Raw genomic sequence first — 20238 nt, forward strand, 5'->3', positions numbered from 1 at the left:
TGCGGTGGATAATGGATGGATGAGCTCCTTATTTGTTAATTGACTTTCTGTGTCTACATGAGGTCTGAGTTTGGTCACCAAATTTTATTTTACTGTGACATCCCTTCAGATCGCAGGCACAGCCTCCCAGTATTAATCTGGTGTCCCTCCAGCTTGTATCCTTACATAAACTTCCAACTTGGCCAGTGACACACTGCATCCATCTACCCACACCTGACGTCTCAGCTCCCAGTTCAACTCATTCACGCCAACCTTGGACTCCCTACAATGGTCGGATGCTCACGTTCAGCCACTGACTGCCAGAGTATCCATCTGTTGATCTATCAAGTGACTTGCCACTTCGATAAGAGGGCGAAGTTCAGTCATCGAATGGATAAATGGACTCACTGGCCACATTAGGAGTCGATGGAAGGACATGCTGGGGTCAGTAGATGACCAGGGTGGGCATCCAATTAATACTTAGGCCAAAAGGGTACGACTTTCTACACCTGAGGCCCAAGTTCAGCCATCGAATACCCAATCAAATGGATAAACCGAGTCACTGGTCGCATTAGGAGTCGATGGAAGGACAGGCTGGGGTCAGTAGATGACTTGGGTGGGCATTCAATTAATATTTAGGCCAAAAGGGTGTGACTTTCTACACCTGTGGCCGAAGGTCACAATGTCACTTGCCAGTTCAGACGTGAACTCTACCATCTCCAGTGTGTCAGCTACTAATTCAGCAGATGACTCCTTCTATCCATCTGGTGTTCCAGTTCACTCACTCCAAGTTGCTCTTCCAGTCAATTCCCAGTTCAGCCAGTGACTTCTAACTTATCCTTTCATCACCTCCTAGCTGATCTGAGGAGATCTGCAAGTCCCAATTTCTTTGTGCCGAGGACACCAGACAGTAACCTTGGACTTGCATCTCTCTGATGTCTCCATATTCAGTTATGGACTTTCAGTCAGTTCTGTCATCACCTCAGAGCTTCACCTCTTTAATTGTTCTCCATTATCTAGGGATCTAAGGCACAATATATATGCATCTTGTTTTTAAACAGCACACGAACAGCTTCTGACAAGGATGACATTGTCATGGAGATGAAAACGGACAAAGCTGCTGAGGAGGCAGGTCTACTGCAGGGTGTTAATGGCGCAAAGAAGCCCCCTGGAGAACAGGTGAGTGGCCAAATGACTTTTGTACCACTGGACCAGACTTCTGGTTCATAACACTCACAAATTCTTTCTCCTTCATCTTTCCTTTCATCCACGGAAGACTGAAAGGTACATCGACCTCCGCAACTGAAGAAGAGGCGCCGGCAGGGTGAACCATACAAAAAGCCCCATAACGTCTCCCACCAACCCTCCCCTCCCCCTTCTTGCTTGGCACTGGTCTTCAATTCCTGCAACAAAGCCTTAGAAACGACCCTTCACCTCACCGCTTTGGGGATTTAGAAACAAAAGTGGTGCATGGCCCAGCAATGGCAGTGTATGGACCCCGGGACACAGCAAGTTGACCAGTGGCTGGCACCCACCCACAGAACAGCAGGCCAATGGCTTCACCTCCTTCAAGAGACGTCTAGAGAACCACCAGAAGAAACCCAGAGGGCGTGGTCTGTTCTCAGAGCACACTGTCCACCACTAGATGGCACTTGGACACGCGAGACAATGATTGAAAAGTTGATTTGATGGGTTTCCCACTCCACCCACCCAGCTCCAGACCCCCGGACCCCTATGGTGGTCCCGTTCCAAGGCTGTTTATTTCCATCCGCCACAAGAAAGAAAAGCAGGAAAGCCAGTTGTCCTGCCACTGTGACCACTACTGGCCGCTGGCCCAGTGGGACGTGACCAGTGGGCTGCACTCGCCTAAACACACGTTGGAACTTTTAGCTTTATTTTGCAGGTCTGTGTAAATATTCCATTTTTCTGTGAATGGAGGCTAGATTTGTGTGTGTGCATGTGTGTTTTTTTTTTTTTTTATATATATTTTTTTAAATTTCTTCTGTGGAACAAAAGATTCCATTAAATAAGGGAAAAAAAACTTTTAAGAAGTTTTATTTGAAGAACACTGGTTTTGGGGGATATTGGGGCTCTACAAAAAAAAAAAAACATATGGGAGCACAGCTAGAAAAGCAACCACCGCAGCGATGGGGAGAGATGGACTGAAATGACCATCACACCCTGGGATGGCACAAAAGGGTCCTGGCCACCACAATTGGATAAAGCTACGCAGAAGTCTTCAGTGAGGCCAACAAGATGGACGTTTCCAAACTCAGAAGCAGCTCCACCTCAGCTAAGCGGAAACAGACGCAGATCAAGTAGTATGGCTACCCCACCTCCATGAAGCTGAATCCTGTCCTTTTTTGACACTTGGGACACATGAAAAGGCACAGATGAAGTCAAATTCCAGTTACGATGTGTAGTCCCTACCCTCCCAGTTGAGGGTCATGAGCACCAGATTGATCGATCAGTACTGGGAAGCCAGGAGTCATAGTTTAATCCCAATCCAACATTTAAAAAGAAAAATACATAAATAAATGTGCATTTCCCCTCAAATGAGGAGGACTGCCCCAGCAAGGAGCTGCAGCCACAACAACAAAATGGAGCCCAGAATTAAACTGAGATGCAAGTCAGGTGTTTCCTGGGGGGAATCGCATGTTTTTGTTTTTTTTTTTTAAATCTTCATTTGTTCTCTGCTTCGACAGAATTACTGTAGACCAGGGGTCACCAACTCCGGTCCTGGAGGACCACCATGGCTGCAGGTTTTCATTCTAACCCTAATTTTTTTTTAAATGAGTGCCCTGTTTGTGCTGCTCATTAACTTCTTGTGAATTCATTTTAATTGACTTGTTTAAGATTTGTTCCCCTGAATTTCTTCATCATTTCCCTGAATTGCTTCATTTCTGTCCTTAAATGGCACCCAAAGAGAAAAGAAATGTGAAGTGAGGGAGCCAACAGAAGACCAACTAAGTCAGGGCCTGAAACTCCAACCAAGTGCTTAATCAGATGCCAATTCTTGTTGTTAATTAAACCCATTCTTTAATTCTACGGCTTGTTGCTGCTCTCGTGGTACATTAGCAGACATTCCCGAAACTGTCGATTTTCTCTTTCTAAGAGCTCTGTTGTGAAAAGTCAAGCAAAATGACACCTTTTATTGGCTAACTAATCTTTTTACACTACATTCATAATGGCTAACCCGGTGCAACATCCTAGTACTAAGAGCTCTGTTAAAATGTTTAGGGGACATGAGACCTTAATCTTTCTTTATTTACAGATATTGTATGATGGACACCAGTTGTTTTGGCTCATTTTGTATCTCATTATTGTTTGGCTGCTAATTAAAGAAAAAGAAACAATTAAGGGATCCAAGTCTTCAAGAGCAAGTCACTTAAAATTAGTTCAAAAGACGTTAATTACCAGCAAAACAGATCACTCATTAAGAAATGGGTTAGGATGAAAACCTGCAGCCACGGTGGTCCTCCAGGACTGGAGTATGGCGACCCCTGTTGTAGACGGAGCTCTTTGGAACATCTATCCATCCAAGTGTTAAGTCACCAATCTTATCAATTCGATACAAAACGGTGACAGCAGATGATCTGAATGGATGACATGAAACTTCTGAACTGGGAACTGTGCGAGGGCGAGATCAAGGTGCTTCGTTTCGAGCACGTGCTTCATATGTCAACATGATCACACGTTGGTGCTTCAGAGAGAATTTAAATTTCTGAAAAAAAAAGTTCTCCTTGGTTCCCAGAACAACAAACCAACCAGACATGTGGAAGCAGATGTTCTATTCCCCATGGAGGACGCAATGATATTACTCAGCATATCAACACCAAAAAACAAAGATACCAAAAAAAGGTGTGCCAGGTAGGTATGTCAGGACTTGAAGGCCACGCGGTGTATGTAAGTGTAGGGCTGTCCATGTGTCATGACATACAATTTGAGTGGCTGTATCAGGCTTTGTAATTTAATTAAGTTATCGGATGTGCAAGCCGTGTCAAAAGGGATGTAAATAGCATTGTAACATAGCAATACACGACTAGCAAGTTTGTTTAAAGTACACAAGAAATAAAGGACCTTGTTATACAAGTTGCTCTGAGGGATGCAATGCTTATTACATTTTTTTTTTTGAGAAAATGGAATGCTGAGGTGGTTAAAAAAACAGCAATGAAATAGCATAATATCTGAATAATGATAAATGTCGAATGCAAGACTCAAGGATCAAGAACCCTAGCAGGATGAAAAAAAAAAAAAAACAAAGGTCATAAATATAGACACTAAACACCACTCTAACAAATTAAATAATTGCTGGGCACACAAATTTGATTTTCGCCAAATCGGCTTCGGTTTTGGTATTCTCAGCCTACAATTAAAATCTGTGCATCACAGGCGGTGGCTTCAAAGTGTTCAGTCGCCGCAGAGCATCATTATATTCTCAGAATGAGCTTACCACATTTTGGTTTTTTTAAGCAATGGTGATGGACGGGTTGACGGAGATTAGACAGGTGTCCCCATGGATGATGTTTGCTGGTGACATTGTGGTCTGTTGCGAGAGTAGGGAGCAGGTTGAGGAGACCCTGGTTAGGTGGAGATAGGCTCTGGAGAGGAGAGGAATGAAGGTCAGTAGGAGCACCAAGACAGAATACATGTGTGTGAATGAGAGGGAGGTCAGTGGAATGGTGAGGATGGAGGTCAGTGGAATGGTGAGGATGGAGGGAGTAGAGTTGGTGACGATGGACGAGTTTAAATACTTGGGATCAACAGTACAGAGTAATGGAGATTGTGGAAGAGAGGAGAAGAGAGTGCAGGCAGGGTGGAATGGGTGGAGAAGAGTGTCAGGAGTGATTTGTGGCAGACAGGTATCAGCAAGAGTGAAAGGGAAGGTCTACAGGACAGTAGTGAGACCAGCTATGTTATATGGGTTGGAGACGGTGGCACTCACCAGAAAGCAGGAGACGGAGCTGCAGGTGGCAGAGTTAAAGATGCTAAGGTTTGCATTGGGTGTGACGAGGATGGACAGGATTAGAAATGAGGACATTAGAGGGTCAGCTCAGGTTGGATGGTTGGGAGACGTCGTCAGAGAGACAAGATGCAGAGTATATTAGGAGGAGGATGAGGACAGAGCTGCCCAGGAAGAGGAAAAGAGGAAGGCCTAAGAGAAGGTTTACGGATGTAACAGAACAAGATGCAGAAGACAGAAAGACATGGAAGATGACGATCCACTGTGGCAACCCCTAATGGAAGCATCCGAAAGAGGAAGAAGAAAAGGGTCAGCTCAGGTTGGACGGTTTGGGAGACAAAGTCAGAGAGGTGAGATTGCGTTGGTGTGGACATGTGCAGAGAAGAGATGTTGGGTATATTGGGAGAAGGATGTTAGAGATGGAGCTGCCAGGCAAGAGGAAAAGAGGAAGGCCTAAGTGGAGGTTAGTGGATGTGGTGAGAGAGGACATGAAGATAGTAGGTGTGACAGAGTGAGATGAAGAGGACAGAAAAATATGATCCACTGTGGCAACTCCTCACGGGAGCAGCTGAAAGACGACAACGACATAATATACTTAAACCTCCTTAATACAATTCAGGGATTGTGATGTGATGGAAGGTAGGAACCAGCATTGGGCAGGACAACTTTCACCGTACACACCTGAAGTAGCACAGAGACAATTTAGAATTGCCATTTAACCAAACTCAAGTCTTTGGGGATGTGGAAAGAAAGCCACAGCATACTGACCAAATAAACAAACACCACCGGGATAATACACAAACTCCATACAGATAACGAATGGGCACAAATGTGAACAAAGGATACAGGATTTGTAAGGCGAAAGTGCCAACCACTGAGCAGCAGCATTGTCCAGTGTGAGTGGTCTTCCACCCACTCTTATTTCTACACTTGCCAGTTATCTTGACACAACAAGTTTTTCTTTTTTGTAACATGAATCAAAATAGGTGAATCTTTAAGTATTTTTGTGCTGAATTCAAATATCTAAACAGACACTTGATTAGATTTTAATTGACACTCAACTGAAATTTACAATTCCTTTATACTGATCCTATTTATACGTGCTGGGAACATCTCACCTGCTGTACAAGGTTATAAGTGGGTGATATTCTGCTGTCCTTAGCCTCAGGAATATCCCTTTTAAGGGTCCAGTGGGACTCCACATGCCTTGGTATTGATTTTCTATTTCAGAAATGTCCTGATGAAACCATTCGTATTGCACACCTAGAAAATATCAAAGTATCTGTCTATAAACTGAAACACAACAGAAGGTGAATCTCGTGGCATGACGACGACACAAAATGCAAATCAAGCTACAAAACAAATGGCTGAAGTACAAGGTGGTTTGCATTGTGGAATGGCAGCATCAAAGTTCAAATCTTAAGTCAGTAGGAATGTTGTGGCTAGGCCAGGAATGGCAAGTACGTGCAAGAAAACCTACCATCAGATATTAGAGTTTATAAAGGAGTTTATAAATGCAGTTTATAATGAGGAAAGGGACCCAGTTCCTCCAAGACAATATGTGTGGCTGACCAAGTTGTCCTAAACATCTGGTTGATGGGATTGCTGCTTAAGGAGGTCACACGGGTTACTGAAAGCATACAATCACATTTTTTCTCCCAACAACCACTACATTTTTGGATTATTTTAAACAATAAATTAATGAAAAAGTACACTATTTACCTTACTTGCTTTATTGTGTCCTCTTTATATATTGTATGACTTAATCTGATCACATTTTAGGTTAAATGTAGGCAGAAGAAAGTGTAAAATTATACTATTATGAGGGTTTCAAATACTTACAAACTCAAAAGTAATTTCTCAAAGACACTAAACACAGCAATGATGAGTCCCCCCCCAAAAGGAAAGTTTAGACCACACACATTTCTTATTAAAAATGTTTTAATGACAGATGCATAAATTCCAGAATGAAAGATTAAAAAAAATAAAATACAGACATTCTCTGTGCCTGGAGTATAAACAAAAATAAATAACATTAGTAATTATTACTATTCTTCAAAACAACTTAAACAAAAAGGCAAGAAACTGAAAACAAAGTGAGATGGAACGCTAAAGCTTCCACATACAGATTCGTCTAAGAAAGCGTTCATTTATCATCCATTATTTCACTTTTGCACAGATTGCAGAAACGATTAAATACTGTTAATAAAGATTTTCATTTGTTTTATTATATTACTGAAACTATTTCATCATAGATTAAAATATTTAATAAAAACTTTTAACACTGATATATTATATGAATTGATATTAGTTTATTCAGTAAAATAAAACTTTAAAAAAAAAAAAATTGAAAAGCAAGTTTAATCGATTTAATAAAAAAAAAAACCCAAGAAAGAGCACACGCATGCCCGCACACTCACTCATCGACACTCTGAGTAAGACGCACACAAATCTGCTCTCGGCCTACTTGCACCAAATCTACCCTACACCCAATCTCCCCCCCTATCCCCCCCCAAAACCCATAGTCCATTTCCAGAGACAGCTCCCCATTTACTTGGCACTGCACAACTGAAAAGAGTGCGATTTTGTCAAAACGGGGGTGAGAGTGTGGGACTGCTAACTTGAAATACGCTTGGAGTGATGCTACATAATGTACTAACAAAACAGACTAAATAAAATAAATACACACACACAGACAGACACAATGCAAACAACTTCTTGACCAAAACACGCGCACCCAGTGGAGCACCACCACCAACATGGTGGTGCTTAACTGCAGAGCATGTTGGACACAAAGCAAACATTTAGCATAGCTTTGAAAAGCTACCAAAGGCAGCAAGCAGCATAGAAGCAGCAGCCTGCTTGTAAATGTGTACACACATGCATGCCAGCACCCAGTAAAGTGCTGCAGGAAGAGAAGCCCTCAGTTGCATAACATCGTCTGTGATAAGTCTCCCATATGCATGCATGCACGCACTTCCTCACAAGTAAGTTAATGCTCACATGATGCACAAGAGGACGGCTATTCAAAAAACTCACCTTTTCTCTGTAAAGGAAGGATGGGAAGAAAAATGTCACTAAAAGTCATAAAGACAACTCTTATATCCTAGCTAACTGGTAAAGGAACAATGACACCGGACAGTTAAGAGTTTGCAATCAGAGTTAATATGCTCAAGTGCACAGAGTGAAAGGATGAAACTGAGGTGTCAAGGCTGGACATGGGGATCAGCCCTGAGAAAGAAGGAATTGACAACACCAAAAACTTTAGAGAGTTTTCCAGTAAGACAGAGAGCTGAACACTACAACAGCCCCTTACATCACACAGAAGGGACCATTAAAAGATATCTAAATAACAGAGAAAAAAAAAATGCAACCATTCCAGCTGTCACTGTTCGTAGTTTTACATTTGCTGGTGCATGTGGCTATGGCATTTGCCTTGCTTTAAATGAGAAAATTCAAATGAAACAAGAGCCTTGGAACACTTGCTTCTAACTAAAGGGAACATTAAAGTGCAGCAAATATAAACCAACTTCCTTCAGTCAGCTTCTACAACACCTTCCAAACTAATGCAACAGTGTTCAATCAACCTAATCATCCAAAATTTAATTCAAGTGTTTGCTTACCCGCCTATTTAGTCAGATTTATAAGAGGACATGAAACAGCTTTAGTAAGCAGCATTGCCGGAGTGAGGGCATAAGCTCCGCTAGCTGGCTTCCAAACAGAGGTAGCATGCTATGGCCACAGAGGGCAACAAAATCCATCTGTGTCTCTCTCTCTCTCTCTCTCTCTCTCTCTCTCTCACACACACACACACACATTATCTCTTCTCACTCACACACTCACACGCACAGACCCACTCACCCATTTGGGGTGCAGAGTTATTTTTCTTCAGAATGTCTCAAATACTGCTTTTTTAATATATATAAACATTACTGTAAATCAGTGTGAACTCACATAAAAGGACTTGCAAGTTTAGAGAGTATCTTATTTTCCATATTTGACCACCCCCACATTATCATTTAATGACATTTTCAGCATAATGAAAAGCAGCAGATGTCTTTAAAAAAATATATACGTATAAACTATGCTTATCTAAAGTACATTCGCCTCAAAAAATAACAACTGCAATCAATAAATGACAATAAATCACCTCTGGTCACAGAGGAGTTGGAGGGGGTGGTGTCCAATTTTGTGCTGCACAGCAAACAACTTGATAAAGGCTTCAGATGAAAATTTGTTACTAAGGCATGTTATGCAGTAGATCCATGGACTCTCAGGAACTCATTTGAAACACACTTGCATAAAGCCAAAAAAAAAAACAAAAACAGAAGCAAAATTTAAAGGGGAAGGGGAAGGGGAAATGAAGGCCACACAGCAGCATTCTGAAGCACTTGCTCCTGTTATTTAAACACCCCAGGCCTAAAACCTTCAGGAGCTCGGCACAAAAGGTCATCATTCTAAACACGGAGTCCCTTCTGTAACACGTCACCAGTTAGGTTTGCTGCAATGAAACTTGGAAGGTTTTTGACATTATTAGGGAAAAAAAAAAAAGCAGACGTCAGGTTTGCTTTGTCTTTCCTTCTTGTTTATTTGCATACCACAGCTGCAGTGTGAGGGTATTCTTCTCTCTTTCTTCAAACACAGGAAAAAGCACCATGTCAAGCAAGCCTTGCAGTCTTCGGTGGTCTTGCTATGGCTAGGTTTGGAATTTATAATCACTTCCACCTTGCCACCGATCTTAAAGGCGTTCCTGGATTCCAAAGGACTGAGGCTTCAGCTACGTGAGAATATGAGCAGTTGATGGAACTGAAACAAACTCTCTCAGGATATTCTTGGCCATTTCGATATTGTTCTGTGCAATCAGCAGTGCTTTCTGAATGTCCTGATATGAGTATCCTTGGCTCATGAGATTCTCAATTTCAGAGGAAATCTGAGGGTTGGCTCCATTGCCACTGCTTTGGGGAACGGGGCTCGGTCGGCGATCAGAGTTTATTCGACGTGGCAAAGGTTTAGGAGGCCTCTCTGGTGCCTGACTGGAATCTGTCAAAACTGCAGAAACAACAAAGAATGAGTGAAAGGGAAAATATAAACAGTGGAAGTTTGCATATTTGTAGTGTGCTGTAAATAAAACAATTAGTACATTAGTATAATTTATGCTATATTTGGTATTCTACAAGATGCAGAATAAGTTTCTTATTGAAATGTAAACATCCATAGAAAAATGATATATTCACACATATAGCTCTTAGTCACATACTACTTCTGATATACCCGATTAACTGAAGAAGGCATTATAACTAACGGCCATTGTCTGCCAAAATTAAACAAGTCTAGTTAGAAAATCAGACTTGAGGTGAAGGGCAAGCATAACTTGCCAAGAAAAAAAAGAGCATACTATATTAGGAGTTGTATCGCTTATAAACTGTATTCAAAAGGATGATAAAACGTGGGACAGCTACAATGCCCTGTCCTTGGGTCCTTTTATGTGACATATGTGGCAATGCAGTTCCTGCGACTTGTTCCAACTGTAGCAGTTAATCTGATACCTTCAAGGCAGTTAGTTTCAATACACTGAACCAAGATTATTATAGTTTTGCCTTTTTATATTAGTTTTTTTTTTAAATTATTTTGGATCTCACTTGGAAATTCAGTTTTAATTTAGTTTTTATTTCACAAAGACCTTTTTTTTTTATATATTAATTTCAGTTTTAGTCTTAGTAATTATGTTATGGCTAAAGAACTACTATGGAATTTAGTTTTGTGTCAAAATCAGACAGAAAAGGTTTGGCTAGAATACGAGTTTAACGTTAGTGGAAGCTTACTATACAACATGGTTTACTATATCTAGTATTGTTTTTGTCTGATAAAAACAAGTATAATCAAAACCAGATACTGAATATAAACAATTTTATAATTTTTTAAATATTTTCGATGTCATTTGCGCCGATCAAATGTGTGTTGACTGTTGGCACTTTTTATCTTTTCCTTTTCTAGCTCAGAATAGGCCAATTTGTGAATGAAATTTAAGTGAATTTTAAGGTTCGAGGGCTTTTTACTCTAAATGTCTACAGCATATAACATATCCTGCTCCAAGACAATATGCTCACAATTAATGCCTTCAATATTGCATTCAAAAATTTCCCATAGTAGGCTTTATTTTCTACAAGCCATATTGATCTCTGATTCTCTCTCAGGCACATAAAATTTATGGACAGAATTTCGCCACCTGCAGGCCTGAAAAAGAGAACAAAAATCATAAAAAAGATTCTACTGTGTTCTGATAGAATTATAGCTAACATGTCGTAAGTTATGAACAGACTGAAATTTCTGTAAGAGATAATCTATATCTAATAAAGTGAATGGTAGCTTTGAAAGTTGCCAAGCACATTCAAACCAAAATCATCACCTTGGTATGCTTCACTAACACTTGAACCATAATCTATCACGTTGTCACTATCAGCTCCTGAAGAATTATTATCACACAGTAAATTGCTTTCTTTGTCACACAATTTATCTGTCCGTATTCAGCTTGATCTGTCCCCACAAATGCTGTGTGAACACCTGCCCTTCACCAGCCGCCATTTACTGGATGAATATATGCACGCGGCTCGTGGTGGATGACTTTCTATTTTAGAGTTAAAAGTTACAAGGGTTAAAGACTAACGGCAGGAAAATTTATCTAAAAACCAAACATGAAATTCTTATTAAAATTTGATTAATTTCGGGAGCCCTGCAGCTCAGGTTAGCCGTTGCATAAGTCCAGCTGTCACAAAAACTAAAAACATTTTAGCAAATTATTATTTTATTTCAGTTAGTCTTTTCAGCTTCTTTAATAAGTTTTGTTTAGTTTTTTATTTCAGTTTTATTAATTATTTTATTTCAATTCACGAAAATGCTTTTTATTAATAGTTTCAGTTTTGATTTTAGTTTTTGTTAACTATAATAACCTTGCTTTGAACAAGCAATAAAAACTAGTATACAGCCATTTTGTCCTCCTCTGTCATTTGTAGATGTGTGTGGGTGTTTTTGGACAAGCACTAAGGTTAAAATACATCTTTAAGGTTATAGCACAAAAAGATAATATGCATCTAGTTGTATCTATGAGGAACCAACAAACTTGAAGATATTTTGGCAGAACCAGCTCCTTATGAAGTGCCTCACTCCAAAAAATCATTTGAACAGGTTCATTTATGTTATTCCATATTTTGCATTTAGATTTTTTTTTCCTTTTTTGGTTTCACCAACGTTTTCAGATTTATTTTCTAATTCTGTCTGAGATGCATTTAAAATGGAGACCAATTAATGACAAACAATCACAGGTGAAAATGATACTGCATCTGGAGCAAACAAAAATACTGACAGTCTGCTGTTAACTAGTAAATCATATTTTGTAGATAGACATTTTGTCTATGCTAATGTGATCATATGGACTATACAAACCATTCACTCAGTGCAATGTTCATGTTCAGTGTCAAAATTGCTCCATGCATTCAATCACCTTTGTAAAACCCTCTACATCTGACCTCATTTGTATATATTTTATTTGGAAAAGCTTTGCACTGTCACAGTGCCATACAAGTACGTCTAATAAAGCACTTGGTTCAACCAAAGACTGTAGCTAATGATTTGTAGACATGAATTAGTGCCCAGTTGCTGAGACTTAAAAGTACTAGAAGTTCTGTGCTGTGCATTTTTCCACCTTGGTATGTGTATTAGTATGTTTCAACAACTTGCTGAGCAAATAGTGAGACTACTGGAGTACACAGATAAAAAGCTGTTGTATTAGCAATGAAAATATACATTTAAAATATGGGGCAGACCTGTGTGGGCTCATGGCACTATTGGTAAGGGTCTTTTAAAGGCACAACTACCTCCAGCCCCAGTAGAGGTCTAATATACCATGCTGGTATAAGGGAATAGGTGTGCATTGCTCAGCAAGCACATTGTGTCAGGAGGCTGATACTCCATGGGTGGAAAAATTCCAGATGAAAAGTATTTGCTATAAAGTTCATTATAGTCACCACCAAAATAATCAGAACTCCTACAGGGATTTGGAGCAGCTGGATTACTGTCCACCGATACTCTGTAAAAGGCCGATGCCACACTTGAGATGTCAGAGAAGGTACGCCTGGCAGGTGCAATGGGCAAGGGAGGCTTTGGAATATCATAGCTGTTCTCCTCATCACTCTCTGTATCACCAGGCCCATTGGAAGCTGATAAAGAGGCAGAAGCTGTGGAAGGCGGGAGTTCAGAATAGTCTGTGAAAGGAAAAAGCGACATGGTTGGACAAACTCAGGACAATCTGTGTGTTTTATCAAGGCTATATTTGTACAATTCCAGCATAATTTCTGTTTACACTTACTCGCTTGTAGGATCACTCTCTATATACAGTAATTATGCACATGCCATGTGTGTTTTGGCTAGGAAGCAGCCTCAACAGTAAGGTACCAAACTCTATCCACCAAAGTTGAGGCTCTAAAAACTTTACTATTCTAAACTACTGCTGTTCAGCATCCTTCTCTAAACTAATTTACAGATATAATGCAAGAAATCTTGTATTGCCCAGCTCTACTTCACTAGTTGCTTAATGGAACAACTACTAAATTACAGGAAACATTTAATATCTGAATACAACTAGAACTAAAGGTCAGCATTAGAAGATACAGTACCTTTAGAACAAGTTCAGTGACTAATTTCCTATAAAAGTTTTACTGCTACCAGTAAAAGTTTACATCATAGCCTTTATATACAAGTGGGCTGTGCAATCTTCTAGTATAAACTGGCATAACCTACTTTTAATCTAACTAATAAGAGGTGGTCTTTTAAATAGGTGTTAGTCATTGTCTACTCATTCCACTAAAAAAATGAAGAAAACTATCAGCTAGTAGATATTGGAGGTTCTTACCAAATACAAGAATTTGAAGGAGCAATTGAGAGATCTTTACCCAGTCAGTAAGGTATTAGCTTACCAGAATCTTTTGCCTGCTGTCCTTCACATGCAAAAGCTTGTGAATGAATGTTGAACATGGCTTCATACATCTGAGGACCTTCAAGTTCCAGATCTCCAACCACCAGCCTACCAGGGTGAGATGAGGGAATATAATCACATTGAGTACAGCACGGCTTCAGCCAGCCTGACCTTATTAAATGACACCTTCTTGGGCTATGAAGGGAAGTAGATAAACACGTTCTAGGCTATGGTATATGACATGAGGAAGATTCTTTGCCAGAACAGAAACTGATTCTACTGTATGTCACAAAATGCCAGATCCTATCCTGTCTGCCAAACACCTATTCTTCTTACCGTGGGTTAGAAGCAGCAAGTGGTGGCCCACGATTATTAGCCTCTTGTGGAAGTGTGGGGTGGGGTGGCAAGACAGGGCGAGAAGAAGGAGACATGTACTCTGACTCGTCATCACTGTCTTTCAAATCTTCCACTCCCAGAGACTTTAAGCCAGATACAGGTCTATAGAAAAGAAAGCCGGAACTTAACAGTGTATTACAAATGCAATACATACTGATACAAGGAACACAATAAATCTAAGTTTAGCTTCAGGAAACAAAAGTAACTAAATGTTACAGCAAAATAAATGAGTCACATTTTGAGTTTTTAGAAAAAGTGAGTATTAGATTTAACAAAGGGCTAAAATATGCAGAATTATCATTTCTAGGACAAGTCAAATACATGCGGCTGTTTAAAACCTATCTGTATGAATTACTTATGCTAATTACTTTCCTGGTAGGGCTGTGTCTGAAAAACAGATTTGCAATGGTACCCCATTCACTGTAATAAATCTAATGTGATCTAAATCTTAATAAATATTAAGAATGGAACAAACAATTTATAAAAGAGGAACATTGCTTATTTTAAGACACTCATAAGTTATCATCATGTGCCTAAAAAATAAAAAATAAAAAGAACACAAACAGGTTAAAGTCAGTCCCGCATAATTCAGACACAAAAGCTATAGCTTTGCATTTCTATTTTACACTTTAAAATCTACTCTGAAATATTTTTTCTTTCCAGCTGTTTAGTTTCCAATTAGTTGATAAAATCTCTTCACATGAAGTAAGCTTGAAATATTTCTTGGGTTCAGCTTATTTTCAATAGTAAGTGCAAAACATTATGGTTGACAAGGTTGAAAATTTTATATTGGACAATACGAGTTCAAAAACAGAGACATTTTTAACAAACACTTGAATTATAACAAAATGTTTTGTAGCTAAATGTACATCACTGTAAAACATTGTGTTGAATTAAGCTATTCACATGAACTAGGATCCCAGTTAAATAGCACCAGCTCATAGCAATAGTTCTTATTTGTATTTAATGCCACGCATTAAAGATCTTTTTAAAATGTCATCCTCAAAAATGTCAACCTTTTATTGCATTGCTCATCTTTTCAGAAATCTGTTAAACAAACACATTTTCACTTCTGTTTCCTTTCTCGTGAATTAATGGTTGAGACACTTTTGCATCCTTTAACTTCCTTCCTTTAAAGCTACAACCAGCTATGTGCTGTATTAAGTGGAGCATAAGAATAACACACAGTTTTTGATCTTTTATACTTTAAAATTACATAAGGCCAAAAACAAATAAGAAGCAGACCTATGTTCATTGTGTTAACCATTACACAGGCAAGTCTTCTTTATACTGGGATTATTAAAACAGCACACTTAAATAAAGGCTTTATAGTTCTTTTTACTTGTATAAGGATAAAGTCCAATAACTGTGCTAACAGACACTTCATGTTTTCTCTTCTGTGAAAATGCTATTACTTTTGTATTTGTTCAATATGCAACACTCCATCTGTGTGATTTCTACTGTTACATAAAATCAAAAAGTAGAACTACATCATGAACAAGGTATATTTCTGAAGAATCAGCTTTACACAGGTACATGGCTCCTACCTGACAGCGAGTGCATAAATGGCATTAGCCGATGAGGATGCTTTCACCTTGGGGTTGTCATATTCCTGACTTGCTGATGAACTACTACTGAAGTTCTGCAAGATAAGTGAAGCAGACTTAAAGGTACATCAAAGAAAAACCTAATCAATTAAAGCCACATTTGTTCCTCTAAGTTAGACTGCCTCTCTTGCACTCTACTCATTACTCTCAACTATGAACATGAAAAAAGTAGACAAACATTAACACTGATTTGTATGATCAATTTCACTGGCTACTCTACAGCATCAGAAAACTAGATGCGTCACATTTTTAATGTATGGTCATTAAGTCTGTATTCTCTGATTTATACATGTCTTAGCCAAACAGCCCAGACTGTCAAAAAAAGCTCACAAATGTTTGGGATATGGATGAAACACAAATGCATCAGCACACTGAAATAAAAATAGTAACTTTTACTATATATAAAAGACATTTACATTATAGGTTAAAAATATGAATGAGGTACAAACCCCAAAATATTATCTTGTAAAATTATTTCTTTAAATAAGTTAAACAAATGACAGGAAAAATGTTTTGCCTTGCCTAACTTCTTCCCTATTTCATGATAGAATAGGTACCAGAACAAATTAGCTTAAATTAAATTACACTATGGTTAGTATTTACCAACATATCACTTTTATCCACAACTGCTTCATGCTCTCAATAGAGTGACTCGAACATATTCTTTTACTTGGGTAATTTAACAAATTTCCATTTTAAGCAGTATTGTTTTTTTACATTATTCTCTCAACACATGTATTATAGTGGAAACAACTACAAGATCAGATCAGCAAACTGTCTGCAGCAGCTTGTATATTGCCTGTATTCACTACCTCACATTGTTCCTTCAAAGCTCATGTTGCACAGTGCTGTCTACTATACACTCACCAAAGGACTGTCTAGTCCCATGGCACTGCTGTGCCTTTGGGCCTCTGGCCGGGTGTCCATAGTTGAAGGGAGGGCAAGAGGAAGTGAATGCCTGTTGGAGAGCTCCCTTCCAGACCAGGTCTCTGCAGCATTAGGGGGCTGTACTGGAGCCTTTGGGACAGGCCGAGGTTGCCAGTTTGGAGGAGTTGGAGGCAGCTTGTCACGGGGTGGATCTCCGGGTGTGCACGGGAGTGGTCGTCTCTGCAGTCTACCCTCAGAGCCAGCAGAGTGTGGTCGGTCAGGTGGTGGAGGTGGAGGAAGGTCCCGGAGAGATGGAGGAAGAGGCAATGGTTTATCCTTGTGATGTGAAGACACCTAGTAAACAACAAGCAAAGGCAACTGGAAAGAAGTCTTGGGGGAATAAGAATCACAACACATTGGACCATGGGAAATGAACATAACAGTCACTGGTTAGAGCAGGACATGTACAATTATATGTTTACAGCTTTACAAAACAAACTTTATACTATGTAGTGCCTTCACAAAAAAACAACAAAAGGCATTTTTAAAAGCACAAGAATGTGATAAAAGAGCAACAATATGAGATGCATTATAATATGTATGTGAGAACATAGATGATTTTCATTAAGCTACATTCATTTTGGTTGTTAAGCTACAAGTGCTCTGCTTCCTGTTTTTTTTAATTCAGTTTATGAAACTGTGTATGTGAGCTGACCTTCTGCTTGTTGAAGCACTTCAGACATGCACAAATAAAAGGCATTCTGTTTACCTGATAAAGTTTCATCACTTTAACATTTAATATCCAATTGAATACCTCTCTCTGTGACCCGACATTTGCGCGATAGACATACGAGTGCCGACAAAATAGCGCCGATTAAAACGCTGCGTCAAAATCATGCCGACAAAATCGCAAAACTTTCATTAAATATGAATTACTAGTTTAAAGTATATATAATAATGTTTATTTTAGAAGTCAATATTATGAGATGCAGCATGCCATCAGCACGGCACGTAGATAGTCCCTAAGATCACGCCCTGCATATGTAGGAAGCAAGACGTCTTGATAGTTGAGCATATTTAGACTTGCTGGCTGCCTGACTGCTGGTAATTCCGCTTTGTATACGACGCGTTATGCCAACCCTCGACCGAGTTATTTGTTCGCGGCATGACATCAGCAGTTATAACAGTTATAACCTAGCACATAATGTGTGCATAATGCGTACGTACGCGTCCCACTCTCTTGGCCTCTTTAGCGATTTTGTCGGCGCGTATTTGTCAAAAACCAGTTAGCGGGTTTGTCGGCGCTCATTTGTCCGTCGCGGTTTTGTCGGGGCTCATGTGTCTATCGCGCTTTTGTCGGTGAACCACCTCTCTCAAGACTACACAATGTTAATATTACATTATGTGTCACAGTAGCCAATAAACAAACTATAACTGGCCAGGATTCCTGACCAATGAATGAGGGTTGGCGGTAGGTCTTCAAAAAAACATTTCAGTTTAAACATACAGTACTACTTCATCATGCAAAGGAGCAATTTCCAAAAGTGATATGTTTAATAATATTTTCATCAAAATAAATGTGTTTTGGACATGGTGTGCAAAAGACTGGATACCTAATATTTGCCTTACACAGCATAAGTAACAACATTTTTTCATGGCCATTTATTTATGTGTTGTTTGTTGTTGTTTCAAGATCGATCTCCGCTGAACTCCATTGTATTAGCAATTTTGTAATCTTAATTCTCCACGGAAGCATGAGATTAAAAGTTTTTCTTTGGCATCACTACAAACACTGGATAAGTAACAGACAAAATACATTTTTGGGTGGAGTATTCCATTAAGTATTTTTATGTCTGTTGAGAATGTGAAGCACTTATACATTAAGTCAGATTAAACTTATATATACAGTGGGTATGGAAAGTATTCAGAACCCCTTCAATTTTTCATTCTGTTATATTGCAGCCATTTGCAAAAATCATTTAAATTATTTTTTTTCCTCATTAATGTACACACAGCACCCCATATTGACAGACAAAAAAAAGAATTTTTGAAATTGTTGCAGATTTATTAAAAAAGAAAAACTGAAATATCACATGGTCCTAAGTATTCAGACCCTTTGCTCAGTATTTAATAGAAGCACCCTTTTGACCTAATACAGCCATGAGTCTTCTTGGGAAAGATGCAACAAGTTTTTCACACCTGGATTTGGGGATCCTCTGCCATTCCTCCTTGCAGATCCTCTCCAGTTCTGTCAGGTTGGATGGTAAACGTTGGTGGACAGCCATTTTTAGGTCTCTCCAGAGATGCTCAATTGGGTTTAAGTCAGGGCTCAGGCTGGGCCATTGAAGAACAGTCACAGAGTTGTTATGAAGCCACTCCATTATTTTAGCTGTGTGCTTAGGGTCATTGTCTTGTTGGAAGGTAAACCTTCGGCCCAGTCTGAGGTCCTTAGCACTCTGGAGAAGGTTTTTGTCCAGGATATCCCTGTACCTGGCCGCATTCATCTTTCCCTCGATTGCAACCAGTCGCCCTGTCCCTGCAGCTGAAAAACACCCCCACAGCATGATGCTGCCACCGCCATGCTTCACTGTGGGAACTGTATTGGACAAATGATGAGCAGTGCCTGGTTGTCTCCACACATACCGCTTAGAATTAAGGCCAAAAAGTTCTATCTTGGTCTCATCAGACCAGAGAACCGTCAGGTGTCTTTTAGCACACTCCATGAGGGCTGTCATGTGTCTTGCCTCTCCTCAGTGTGTGGAGACAACCAGGCACTGCTCATCACTTGTCCAATACAGTCCCCACAGTGAAGCACGGCGGTGGCAGCATCATGCTGTAGGGGTGTTTTTCAGCTGCAGGGACAGGACGACTGGTTGCAATCGAGGGAAAGATGAATGCAGCCAAGTACGGGGATATCCTGAACAAAAACCTTCTCCAGAGTGCTAAGGACCTCAGACTGGGCCAAAGGTTTACCTTCCAACAAGACAATGACCCTAAGCACACAGCTAAAATAACAAAGGAGTGGCTTCACAACAACTCTGTGACTGTTCTTGAATGGCCCAGCCAGAGCCCTGACTTAAACCCAATTGAGCATCTCTGGAGAGACCTAAAAATGGCTGTCCACCAACGTTCATCATCCAACCTGGCAGAACTGGAGAGGATCTGCAAGGAGGAATGGCAGAGGATCCCCAAATCCAGGTGTGAAAAACTTGTTGCATCTTTCCCAAGACGACTCATGGCTGTATTAGCTCAAAAGGGTGCTTCTACTAAATACTGAGAAAAGGGTCTGAATACTTAGGACCATGTGATATTTCAGTTTTTCTTTTTTAATAAATCTGCAACAATTTCAAAAATTCTTTTTTGTCTGTCAATATGGGGTGCTGTGTGTACATTAATGAGGAAAAAATTAATTTAAATGATTTTAGCAAATGGCTGCAATATAACAAAGAGTGAAAAAT

General features: G+C 39.6%; 2 protein-coding genes across 3 annotated transcripts in view; one reads left to right on the forward strand and one right to left on the reverse strand.

The window, feature by feature from the left end:
* Positions 1–2100, forward strand: part of LOC120535975 (cell surface glycoprotein MUC18-like) — a 74905-nt gene extending 72805 nt beyond the window's left edge. For both annotated transcript variants that reach the window (XM_039764226.1, XM_039764227.1), the window contains exons 16-17: positions 1041–1158; positions 1256–2100. In XM_039764226.1, the coding sequence (XP_039620160.1) occupies positions 1041–1158; positions 1256–1285 (148 nt within the window). In that variant the 3' untranslated portion in view covers positions 1286–2100. The remainder of the gene's footprint in view (positions 1–1040; positions 1159–1255) is intronic.
* A 7060-nt stretch (positions 2101–9160) lies between these two features.
* Positions 9161–20238, reverse strand: part of cbl (Cbl proto-oncogene, E3 ubiquitin protein ligase) — a 97905-nt gene continuing 86827 nt past the window's right edge. The window contains exons 11-16 of the mRNA XM_039764228.1: positions 16781–17134; positions 15854–15948; positions 14247–14408; positions 13912–14018; positions 12988–13200; positions 9161–9991 (exon numbers count right to left, since the gene is read on the reverse strand). Of these exons, the coding sequence (XP_039620162.1) occupies positions 9720–9991; positions 12988–13200; positions 13912–14018; positions 14247–14408; positions 15854–15948; positions 16781–17134 (1203 nt within the window). The 3' untranslated portion in view covers positions 9161–9719. The remainder of the gene's footprint in view (positions 9992–12987; positions 13201–13911; positions 14019–14246; positions 14409–15853; positions 15949–16780; positions 17135–20238) is intronic.

Source organism: Polypterus senegalus, chromosome 9 (assembly GCF_016835505.1).
Source record: "Polypterus senegalus isolate Bchr_013 chromosome 9, ASM1683550v1, whole genome shotgun sequence".
Taxonomy (NCBI): Eukaryota; Metazoa; Chordata; class Cladistia; order Polypteriformes; family Polypteridae; genus Polypterus; species Polypterus senegalus.